This window comes from Atta cephalotes (genome assembly GCF_000143395.1).
Source record: "Atta cephalotes unplaced genomic scaffold scaffold00074, whole genome shotgun sequence".
Lineage (NCBI taxonomy): Eukaryota > Metazoa > Arthropoda > Insecta > Hymenoptera > Formicidae > Atta > Atta cephalotes.
In genome coordinates this window covers 477,214-489,156 of record NW_012130138.1, presented here as the reverse complement: position 1 = coordinate 489,156, position 11,943 = coordinate 477,214, and the positions used below count along the sequence as shown (strand labels likewise).

The following is an 11,943-nucleotide window of genomic DNA, read 5'->3' as shown; positions in this document are numbered from 1 at the left end:
TGTGTGTGTGTGTGTGTGTGTGTGTGTGTGTGTGTGTGTGTGTGTGTGTGTGTGTGTGTGTGTGTATAATTATTACAATATAAATATTTTGATATAAATATTATGTAGTATAAACATAATCTGATTTTTTATATTTGAGGTACATATAAATTGTAATCAGAAAATATATTAAAATATATTAATTATACTTTAAAATGGAAGGATCATAAGGCGTACCCAAAAAAGGTGATCCCTTTGCATTCCATGCCTGCTTCAAGGTAGCCTCCATCTTCTATAAATACAATATTATTTACAAATTGTAATAAGTATTCCACACTTTACACATGCTAATCGGACAAGATATAGACAATTACAATTTGTTCAGATGTCGGTTTGCCTAAGATTTTCTGTTGCTGATTCCACATTAATTCTTGCACTTTCATTTGTTCTTCTGGCGCCATATCGTCAAAATGTTTCGAACAGTCAATCTTGTTTAAATCAATTTTTGGTTCATCAACAATTAAAGCTTCCCACCATCTTTCCATAGCTTTTTCAAGATGAATCTATAAATACAAATAGAATAAGTAGATACTAAATACATTCGAGGATATCATTAAATAATTAGGTTGAATGTTTTACATGAACGCACACTAATTTGTTTCCCAGCTTCAATGCTCCATATAGATTCATCTCTTCGAATTTTAAAACTAAACTTGCCATTGAAAATGTTCTCCCATTCAGAATTTGCTGATGAAACAGAAGATTTTCCATCAATCTTGATTTCATTTGAGCTTATGTCAACTTTAATTGTATCTTTAGATGCTTTTATATGTTTTGGTATTTTTATAATTACATCCAAATCATTGAGAGTCTGGGTCCAAGTATAATTTTTCCTTACAGCTCCGTTGTAACTGTCCGATATATGGTTTGTATTAGATTGTACAGAGAATGGTTTAATATTATTGGCTTCATTACATGAATCAATTTCAATTTCCTGCGCCACTGGTGGTATAAGTCTGCAATTCTCGTTTTGTATCAGAACTAATTGATTTGACATACTGCTGCTGCTGTTTGTATTATCAATTATAGGAAATCCTATTTTTTGTAAAGATGTAGCGTTTCTCCACTTATACATGGTATTTAATACAAGTTCCTCTGCTATTCCTGGTGGGAAGCCTAATTTTTGCTCCGAGTTCGATTCGACATAAAAGTCTGTGCTGGTATTGTAAAATTTATTATGTAAAATGAAATTTTATTTTTAAAGCATTAATACATTCTAATATTTACCATCTATGTAAAAATCCAAAAAAAGAATCCAAAAAATTATTAATGTTTTTTTCTTCACGAAGTATGTGCAAAAATGTTTGATCGTGATTGGATCCCATGACTAAAAAGATTTCTACCAGGTCCTACAGATATTTACTACACTAATTATTAAATACATGAAAAGGGCAAATTATTCACTCAAGAAAATGCTCTCGAACAAACTTACATTTCAGCTACCATTTCAAATTTCTAAAGATGTTTATCTTAACCTGTATTATAACACTCTGACTACTCCGAGTCGTAATATCTAATATGCTGAAAATAATAAAGTACTTGATACATATACTTGATAAAATTCTAGTAAATTCTTTCTCTTAAATTCTTTAGAATCTAAATCAATGCGAAAAATTATCGTCCGCTTGTTTATTTTTGGAAATATTTTAATAGCATACAGCATGTCGAATAACGGCAACGTGAGATTTCTTCTTTGTTGTATTAAGCTAGTCACACACATAATAGTAAAGGTAGAGTCACAAGGAATAACAGTCAGAAGGAATAAGGAATTAGGAATAAGGAATAATGATTTTAATCTATCAGATATCGGATACACCGGAATACACGGTTTCTGATAGGTTGGAATCCTTATTCCTTATTTCTTCCATTGCGACCGCATCATAACAGTGTGGTTTTCGTCCAATCGAGTTGCTCGATTGTTATGGCTATGGTTACGGACGATCGAATCGAGCAACGCGATTGATCGAAAACCTACGTTATGTTTACTGTTTACGGAAAGTGTGTATGACTAGCTTTAAACATGTTTTTTTTAGCTCAACTTCTTGCACGATTCAAATGTATGTAGTCACGTAGTTCCCAAATTGAAAATGCATGTACTGGCGGTAGCGATTTTGACGGGTGATTTTGACAGTAACAGATAGAAGACCAGCTTAGCCTCTCTCAGGTTTCTCTCTAATTATACTGGCTGTGTTTCAAAATTGACTGCCAGTACTGAAAATCTATAGTTATGTAAATTGTAGCATTTTCAATGCTGGCAGTAAATTGGGAATATGGCCACTAGATAAACTATGGGCTCGTTCCGTTCAGCACTGCCAGTGCTGAAGTTATATAATATACATTACGTTCGTTATAGATTTTCAACATTGACAGTGAATATTGGAACGCATCCTGCAAGAAGTTCAACTAAAAAGAACAGACCTACATTTTATTCTCAACAAGATGGCGCATTTTACGCTTGTCTTCTGACGATCTCGAAAATGTCAAAGTGGTCTGCGAATGGCTGTCATTTACAAATAAATGTAAATAAATCGAACTATTGCAATTTTATCAATAGTATCGTGAAAGAAACAATTATTAGCTGTTAGTGAATCTCGTCAAAATACGTATGATAATCTGGAAAAAATGTTTGTTCTTAGTGCTGGATATTATATATGAAAAATTTTTACACATAAATATATGTCGATTTAACTACAATAAATATTAAATAATAATTTGCAAGATCTCAGTTTACCATACGTAATTCAACTGCAGTGATAACGTTGCCCAAGAAAAACTACTCTCGGTTATACTGTATCTGGTATAATTATACTCTGATTAATTATGGCAAGCGTTCCTGGTTTTACATTGGAAACTGCGAAAGGTAATTAGAAATCTAAAAGATAATTTTTTTGTTATAAGAAATTGTATATTATTATAATTCAAAACGCGTTTATTATACGAGTTCGTTGATAACTTAAATATAAATATATATGTATATATATTAAACATGATTGAAATATAATTGTATAATTATAAATATACAATAAAAAATATAAATAAATATTTTTTTCTTTCAGCTATACTGACTGACGTTCTGACAGCACTAAATACACCTGAAAACTTGCAAAAACTTGCAGAAGCTAAGGAAAATTCCGGCAATGAGATGTTGAAAATGATGCAGTTTGTATTTCCACTAGTAACACAGATTCAAATGGATATCATAAAAAATTATGGATTTCCAGAAGGAAGAGAAGGTGCGAAGATTAAGAGTATTATTAAAAGTAAATCTTATAAAAATAGAGTTAAAAAATTAATTATGTGCACACGAAGCAGGTACTGTACAATTTGCGCAGCTCATTCGGGCTTTAGAAAGAGAAGATTCTGAAATAGCACAGCTACATAATCAGGTTCGTTCATATTTTCTTCCACCAGTTACGATAAACTCTTCGACTGAAGCATCTCTTTAGATTAAAACAAGATCTCATCTAAAAAAATCCATATACCATTTTTATCTAAAGACTATTAAGTTAATAAGATAAAGACAATGTCTGTAGAAAAAATGAAGAAAAAATTATTCCATGCATTTATTTTTTTGTTATATATATGTATATTTTTTTAATATTTTGTAAACCGATTGTCACTAAAATCTGTTTTGTAATATCTCAATAGGAATATTTGTGTAAAAAATTTTTAGTAGTAATGAAAATATTGAAGTATTAATGAAAATATTTTTGCAATGTTCTTTTTCTATTCTTTTATAGAACAATTTAATTAAATGTAGAGATTCCAGTTAATCAAATCTGTATATATACAAATCTTTTGGAGAAAAGTACCAAAGGAATTTTAAATGTTTAATTTGAGAAACTTAAAAATTTTTATATTTATTTATATAATTATTAATAAGTATATCATTATAATCTACTAAAATATATAATATTTATTTATATAAATGTTCTTTAAATTCTTTTTCCTGCAATTACATGAGCTCTAAAAGCTAAACAAAAAATTCCACTGTTCGCACAGGGATGAAGCTGTGTATACATCATGATTTATACATTAATTACTTAAATCTTAAATAAAATAGGTAAAAAAGATGCAGATCTACATAAACGAAACCAGAGTATACAGGATACATCATCCTATATTCAACAGGCACAATGGCTAATAGAATCGTTTATATTTTCAAATCAGACAATGATATAATTAAATCTCTACACGTATACGTATTATACATTTTAACTTCATGTCCTGGCGAACATCTGGATAAATACATATTAAATATACAATTTCACTCATATAAGCAAGTATATTAAAATTGCATATAAAGCCAACAGAAAGTATAGATTTAACGATAAATAATACATTGGAATTACTTGACGTTTACTTAGAGCAGCTTGAATCGTGCAACTTCTGATTTACTTGAATGAGAGACAAGCAAATATAGTTCCCCCTTGTCAATGTTGTATATTGATAAAGATCTATTTGTATAAAACTGTAAAAATGCATCGTTATTTTAAAGAAAAAAAATAGCTGAGATCGTTGAACAAGATTTCAATGTTTAAAAAAACTTTTCTTATAATCTATAGCAACATTATTTATAAACGGACATTTATTGTAAAATAATATCAATATGTAATATCAGAGTGGTATGACATAATCAAGCACATATATATATATATATATATACACACATATACATATATATATACACATATATAATAAATTATATATACATATAGTAATATACATATATATATATATATATAAGCGCGCGCGCGCGCGCGCGCGCGCGTGTGTGTGTGTGTGTGTGTGTATTTAACAAGAAAAAATAACTCAGCAAATTTTTTTTATGAATACGAGATTGACAAGTTCAACAATTTTCAAATATCCACTAAAAATTTCTTGTATAATAACATTGTAAACGCTTGACAAATGGGGAACAATGTGCTTTAATATATGTACATTTCTTATAAATAAAAAGATACGCCTGTATTTGTCTTGTATGTTAAAAAAAATCTTGATTCATGTTTTTGTCATGCGAATTTAAAAAACATGGATAGGCAAAACCTCTCTTGTAGACTTGTTACAAACAAACATAAATTTACCCTACGAACGATTGAGCTCTTACATAACTTTGGACGTCGACGCAAATGTTAAATTGAAAGTGGATTAGAAATAACATTGTTATTTCGATTTAAATATCGATGATTTTCGAATGCGATAGAGATAATTCTTATCACTCTTGAGTTTGATTCTTCAGCTATACCAAATCTGCATGAACATGCACATAGTTAATTAAAATCAGAAATCCGGATAGCAAAAACAATACGGATTATTTTCTTAATGTTCATATCGTTTAGTGGATGCTACTTTCACAGTTGCATTTTCATTTAGAAGTGCCTTGGTGTGCCATAGGTCGCAGTACGTCATTCGTGAATGACTGGCTATATAGCTATATAAGAAATTCGTGTACACTTTGCAACATAGTAGCTGCCCGTATTACGGATTCTGTATTAGAAAGCAAGCCACAACATCGAATTTTTTTTACAGACCATAATCGACACATCTTAAGCGTATAACGGTGAACGGAACTCTGTTCGTTACAATGGGTCTGTTTTTTATTCCTGCACTAGAATTTTTTTCTCACTTTAACCAAATATTAAACATATATTTATTTCACTTTTGAGTTCCAAAAATGTACACTAGTTCAGTTATAAAAAACAGACTTATAATGCTTTTGCAAATCATGATTACAGTCTCACGATCTCATTTTTCCGTTTTTTTTTTACTATAGAAAACGCGTGTATACAAAAACGCATAAACTGATCTCAAACTATCAGCTTTACATTCTTTCTCAGCAATAACTTTACATTCTTCCCCAGTGAAGTGATATTGCTGAGCAATCTTTCCCTGAATTGATTTATACATAGGAAATAGATCATATAGAGAAAGAAGTGTATATAAAATCTAGTACTTGGGATTACTTAAGCGTTCAATGTTAAAACATGATTTGTATTATTATGTTGTACCTTTTAACCATCCAACCATCACTTAATTACCAATATGCCACGCTTCTACTAGTTAATTATTTAGATGATTATTTCACAATAAAATTTAAGAAGCGAGTAATACATGCAAAGGGAAATTTAAAAGAAAAAGTAGCAAAAGAGACTTTTACAATGAGCATAAGTGCACTGCAATATAGTTTATCGAAAATTAACGTTTTAAACTATTAATAAAATTTCATTGATGGGGATGTTTCCTCCGCCTTCTTATGGTCTTATTATTCACATCTGTCCCTGCCCATTAATTGCTATAAGTAAAATCATATCTCTTTTTACCGTTAACCGAAATCTATACCGTAGTACATGTAGAACTGCGGATCACGTTTCGAGGGACGCAGTAATTACAAAGTTTTTTCGATTGATCGATCAGGCTACGAGAGGAACGGATTAGCCGTAGTTGTATTCGCTGTCCATGGATCCTGTCGAATCTGATTGATTGTAGGACGGGGTGGTGGCGTCACAGTTGCAAATGGATTTGCTGAATATGAGATGGTTGCTGTAAAATCATTCGTTTATTAGTATAAAATAATTCTTGTTGCTCATGAAGATAGTTCAATCATTTAAACGCTTTTGAATATATGATGTCCAACATAAATCAATATCTTAAAAATCTAAAATAGATATTACTTTTTGATCTGGAAATAATAAGAGGCATTTTTATATATACAGGGTGTACCGCAATTGTTGACAAAGCGGATTAAATTGAATCGAAACTAAGTCCTTTATCATTTTACAATTTTCACAATGTTAACGAGATATTAATTTATGAAAATAGCCAAATTCGCCCGACCTACCGCCAAATATAAGTGCACGGCCATGGTGGAATTAATAAAATGAAACATTGTGCATAATGGCAGTAGCGATACTGGAAATAATCAAATATGTCCCAATATGCACTTATATATATATATATATATATATATATATATAATAGCGCTGGTTATACTGAAACAGCTGATCAAATGCTATCCAAATTTATTTCTCCTACTGCGCATCTATGGAAGTGCTTCACGTATTAATTACATCATGTGCGCAGCGAAATAAGACCGCTCAGAGAGAGGCATTTTTCGTCGTTAGATAGATTGTTTATAAACGACATTAGCATTAACGTGCTTTATATAATGATGGTACATGTGCACCTTATTAGGTTGTCTTATTTTGCCGCTCACTTACATTTAGCATTCAGACCGGGCGAATTTGACTATTTTCATAAATTAATACCTTGTTAATTATTTCGAAAATTGCAAAATGATAGAGGACTTTTCAATTTAATCCACTTTATCTACAAAAAAGCGTTTTGTCAAAAATTGTAGGACACCCTGTATATAATATAAATTTCTTATTTTTTACTTTTATTTGATAAGATTGGTTGTTCTTTTAAGATATTGATTTGAACTTTCAATTCTTTAATCTGATATATAATTTGATATTTGTTAATTCATTCCACTAAACAAATATTACAAAATAGGGGAAAGAGGGGAAGGAGAGAAGAGATAAAATTAAGAATATTTTGAGAAAATTAAGAATATTTAAAAAGAATGATCTATTTAGAAAAGAAAAGAAAATCTACGTATTCAGTTAGAATATCGCAAGATATATATTCGAAGAAAGATTCAAATCACAGTACTCTTAAATCAAAAAATAATATACTCTTGACATAACATATGAAAGACATCATTGTAATAAGCATTACACTGCACATAATAATTATCATGCATTCATTCATGCCATATTTTTAATCATATTATTCATACTCACGAACTTATTTCCAATGAAACGCTATTTTGTAGACATAGAATGTTATAGCGTAAAATATCTTTTTTATTTCATGATGTTTAAATGATTTTTCGCTGAATATTACATTCATTACACTTGATCTTTATGAATTATTCTTATGAATTATTATTATCATATAATAGGAATTATATTCAAGTAATATATGTCAACAAAAGATATTTCGAATACTGGACTTCTCTTTCTCGATGTTTATACCTTTTAGTTACAAATTAAAACTTACCCGCTGGCGCAGGAGCTGACGGCTTAATCGCCGTAGCGCTGACAAGATTATCTAAATTAACAAGTGCAGAGTTTTCTCCTAAAAAGGATTGTGGTGTCTTTTTCACAGCACCGGTACTGGCAGGAAGAGTTTCAGCTATGCCACCCAGATCGAAAGGATCTCCTCCTGATGATGTACCACCTATTTAAAAATCATATAACTTTATTCCATAATTTCAGCACACATTAATGCTATGTTTTATAGAAAAATATTGTACTCAAGTACCGTTGTTCACCGTCTGCGGACTCGCTTCGAGTTTTCCCCTGTTAGTAATCACATCAAATTCATCTAAATCGCTGAGGGGACTCGTTGCAGCACCATTGTTTTGAGTAGGAAAGTTATTGAAGCCTGGCCCTGTGCCGTTGAAACCATTGCTAGTGCTGAAGGTAGTAGCGGCTGAAGATACTGATGGCAAATTGAAACCTATATTTTGAGACGACGCGAAGCCGATGTTTTGTGTCAAGTTTGAATTGTTGAAAGATGGTGATGGAGATGTTACACCATCTTGAGCCTGTACCAAAAAAATTTCAGATCAATATATTATTATAAAAATTGATGACTCGATGAATTTTAAAGGATAAGTCTGTATTACCTGCTTATTCGATTCCGATTCAGTGACGGTAGTAGATGGAACTGGTGACCAAGGATCGTTGGTACGAGGTGGAGATATGACTGTAGCAGGAGATGGAGCAGGTGCACGCCATGGATCGATAGTGGCAGCTATAATTAAATTATAATTTGAGTAATTCTAGTAAATGATTTATCAAATATTGCAATAAAAGTTCAGAAAAACTTAGAACACTGCTTTCATTAAATATTACAATAAAAACAAAAATTAAACATTTTCGATAAGGATCCAAATATAGTGCTTTAGCATTTATAAGAAAAATGGTGGAAAAATTAACTGATTAATTATACCTGAGGATTCTGAGAATTATCGGAAATCATCAAAGACGTAAGAACATGCAAAAAGAATATATAAATATGTAGGAATTAAATGAATATGCAATCACATGTAAAGAATTCATTGCTGCGTATACATATATAATATACAACTCACTTGGTCTTTGTGGAGGAACAGGCATCCACGGATCTATCGCGGGTGATGTGGTACTTGTTGTTGGAACACTCCATGGATCATTTTGTGGCTGTAAAACGAGAATGCTATTATTCTTCCATCATTTTGTTAATCACTCCAGCAAAAATGTTATTCCACGCCTATACATTCTTCTAAAGATTTAATGTCCTCTGACATACCTTATATAAATGAAAATCAGATAAATCCAAAGACTGTAGTGCATCATGCAAAAATGATTTTGTATTATCATGCAAAGAACGAAAGTGAAGTCAATGACACAATTAGCGAATACCTGTGGTCTAGGCGGTGGTGCTGTTATCGGGATACCCCAAGGATCAGTTTGTACTGAAGAACCGCTTGCTTCTCCTAAATTTACATCGAGTAAATCCAACATGTGACTTTGCTTTTCGGATTGCGGAGCTCTGAAATTCACATGACATTGCCCAATAAATGCAAGGTCAGACATCTTTTTTCATATCGCGTTATTAGATTACATTGGATTTCGCTGATTACTTACTTAAAATCTTGCTGACTTTGACTGAGAGCTAACTGCAATCTGACGTCATCGCTGCGTCTTCTTTGTTCTTCTTGTTCTGCTTCTTCTCTAGACATAGCCAAGGCCAGCTGCAGTTGTAATTCTTCCTCTCCTACCGTTTGCGGTCTTGCAGCTTCCAATTCCGCTAGAAAATGTATTTATTGTATTAATTCTTATGTAAAGTAATTAATGTTTGCATCTAATATACACGTAAAAAATAAACGAGATATGATAAGAGGATTTACAAACGTTTAAAAATTATCTTGTCCTAGTTGAAGTAATCTTGACTTGGAAGATCTTGACCAAAAATAGCTATAAAATATTAACGCTTATGTTGAAAGATAAACTTACTTGTACGTCTAGCTGCTGATTCGGATAAATGACAAGGTTCCCAATCTTGAAACTGAAACATGATAAATTTAGTTTTTGCAAGAGTAAATGAAGGTCGACCGAGAAATGGTACAGATTCCGTTCAGTTCTCGGCGTTTACACGCTGTAAATTTCATTCTGTCTTTATTCATTTCTTTATTCATTTCTCACAGAGGGAAGATAGAATAAAGCTTACAACGCGCGTGAGTGCCGAAACCAGACGCAAGCACAGTTTTTAATCATTGATTTATATTGATTAACATGCTACTTACATCACTACTAACAGGTGACATTGTGTCCAGACCATCACTTCCGAAACCACTAACCGATTGTGCAAATCTCTCTTTTGCCTTCAATGCTCTAGCCCGCTCATTTCTCAATCTCTCATCATCTTTTAATAAGGCCACTAATTGTTTTGCTTTTTCTCGCACGTTAATTCCTTGATCTTTATGCCCATCCATATACTGAAAATCTATAAAAAAATATATATTAAAAATATATACTAAAAATATATCTATAAAAATATATATATATAAAATAGGACTGTGTTAAAAAATTTATGGAAATCTCTTAAATAAAGTCAATATTGTATCATATATATGAATATTTGATTTTATATATTATAAAATAAAATTCTAATGAAATTTTACGTTTGTTACCTTTTAAGGTTTGGATGGCAAAAATATTTTCTTTGCATTGTTGTGCTACCTTTTCACTTCCTGTCTTGATAAGATATTCTAAGAGAACTAAGGCTTTGTATACATGTCGCCAATTTTTTCCATGATCGTTCAATCTTTTCCATAACATTTGCATAATTTCTGTAAATGCTACGACATTGTATGTTAAGTCGGCAATTTCTGCCATAAGTGTACTACTTGGACCCCAAGGATCATTGCTAGTAGCTTTCCGTACAGCTTTCTATAGAAAAAAATAGCAATTATCTCATATTGATATTCAAAATTCTTATATGTTTAATTTTATTTTCTCTCCATTTAACATAATATTTTTAACATAAGATTTTCTACTATTATTTTTATATACTATTATTTTACTATTATTAATGGCGAAAAATAACATCAAGTAATACAAAAAGATTTAAATAATCACCTGGGCATTGCTGTAGTTATGGGCAAGATTCATAATATCTCGCCTAATACCTGCTAGATTCACCTGCATGACGTCTTGCCCTTGTCTTCTCATCTAAAAGATATTATCGCTGTATGTTACGCTATTGTAGTATTATGTACCTTAATTTTAGAGACCCATATTTATTATCGCATTAATTCCAATATAAAAGGGAATAATCATATATTGATCTAGTAAAAACAAATAATTTTATTTACAGGATTTATATTATATGAAAACTTACATATATAATCTTTCAAAGACCTATAAATTCTTCAACCTTGATCGTTTAATCTTTAATGTACATGGTCTATAATTACTATAATGTAAAAATAGCAGGTCAATTATGACGCAAGTAGCATCTGATAATAAATATGGGTATTTTGTTTACATGAAAGCCATGCAATTATAAATATGCATTACTTTAAATATTACAAACCTAGTAATATAGCACCAAATTATTCAATAAAATATAAATTAATTAATAAGAATTTTAGAACTGAAACCAAGGCATGCACATTAATCAAATTGTAACAGGCAAATAATAAAAAAAAACTCAAGTTGCAGAAAAAGTATTATATACAGTATATTAAAATAAAGATTGATAAAAACAAATACAATGTGTGTGTGTGTGTGTGTGTGTGTGTGTGTGTGTGTGTGTGTGTGTGTGTGTGTGTGTGTGTGTGTGTGTGTGTGT

General features: G+C 31.0%; 3 protein-coding genes across 3 annotated transcripts in view; 1 reads left to right on the top strand and 2 right to left on the bottom strand.

Moving 5' to 3' along the window:
• Positions 1-112: 112 nt before the first annotated feature.
• LOC105624169 (nudC domain-containing protein 3) lies at positions 113-1,364 on the bottom strand. Its single transcript, XM_012205528.1, has 4 exons — positions 1,267-1,364; positions 629-1,196; positions 354-542; positions 113-271 (listed from the first exon to the last, which is right to left on the bottom strand). The coding sequence occupies exons 1-4, from the start codon at positions 1,362-1,364 to the stop codon at positions 179-181; spliced, it is 948 nt and encodes a 315-aa protein (XP_012060918.1). The 3' UTR covers positions 113-178.
• Positions 1,365-2,859: 1,495 nt separating this feature from the next.
• LOC105624167 (protein C10) lies at positions 2,860-3,485 on the top strand. The gene is made up of 3 exons (XM_012205527.1): positions 2,860-2,899; positions 3,096-3,272; positions 3,352-3,485. The coding sequence occupies exons 1-3, from the start codon at positions 2,860-2,862 to the stop codon at positions 3,483-3,485; spliced, it is 351 nt and encodes a 116-aa protein (XP_012060917.1).
• Positions 3,486-6,454: 2,969 nt separating this feature from the next.
• The window catches only part of LOC105624166 (epsin-2), a 6,533-nt gene continuing 1,044 nt past the window's right edge, over positions 6,455-11,943 (bottom strand). Inside the window, exons 2-14 of the mRNA XM_012205526.1 lie at positions 11,229-11,321; positions 10,781-11,039; positions 10,394-10,593; positions 10,104-10,155; positions 9,735-9,897; positions 9,510-9,639; positions 9,397-9,429; positions 9,200-9,287; positions 9,058-9,066; positions 8,732-8,859; positions 8,365-8,650; positions 8,101-8,280; positions 6,455-6,579 (exon numbers count right to left, since the gene is read on the bottom strand). Coding sequence (XP_012060916.1) covers positions 6,455-6,579; positions 8,101-8,280; positions 8,365-8,650; positions 8,732-8,859; positions 9,058-9,066; positions 9,200-9,287; positions 9,397-9,429; positions 9,510-9,639; positions 9,735-9,897; positions 10,104-10,155; positions 10,394-10,593; positions 10,781-11,039; positions 11,229-11,321 — 1,746 coding nt within the window. The remainder of the gene's footprint in view (positions 6,580-8,100; positions 8,281-8,364; positions 8,651-8,731; positions 8,860-9,057; positions 9,067-9,199; positions 9,288-9,396; positions 9,430-9,509; positions 9,640-9,734; positions 9,898-10,103; positions 10,156-10,393; positions 10,594-10,780; positions 11,040-11,228; positions 11,322-11,943) is intronic.

Coding starts and splice junctions, on each gene's coding strand:
- LOC105624167 (XM_012205527.1), top strand. CDS start 2,860: ATGGCAAGCGTTCCTGGTTTTACATTGGAAACTGCGAAAG. Junction 2,900..3,095: donor TACATTGGAAACTGCGAAAG/GTAATTAGAAAT, acceptor TTTTTCTTTCAG/CTATACTGACTGACGTTCTG. Junction 3,273..3,351: donor ATTTCCAGAAGGAAGAGAAG/GTGCGAAGATTA, acceptor CACACGAAGCAG/GTACTGTACAATTTGCGCAG.
- LOC105624169 (XM_012205528.1), bottom strand. CDS start 1,364: ATGGGATCCAATCACGATCAAACATTTTTGCACATACTTCGTGAAGAA. Junction 543..628: donor AAGCTGGGAAACAAATTAGT/GTGCGTTCATGT, acceptor TTGTATTTATAG/ATTCATCTTGAAAAAGCTAT. Junction 272..353: donor AACCGACATCTGAACAAATT/GTAATTGTCTAT, acceptor TTGTATTTATAG/AAGATGGAGGCTACCTTGAA.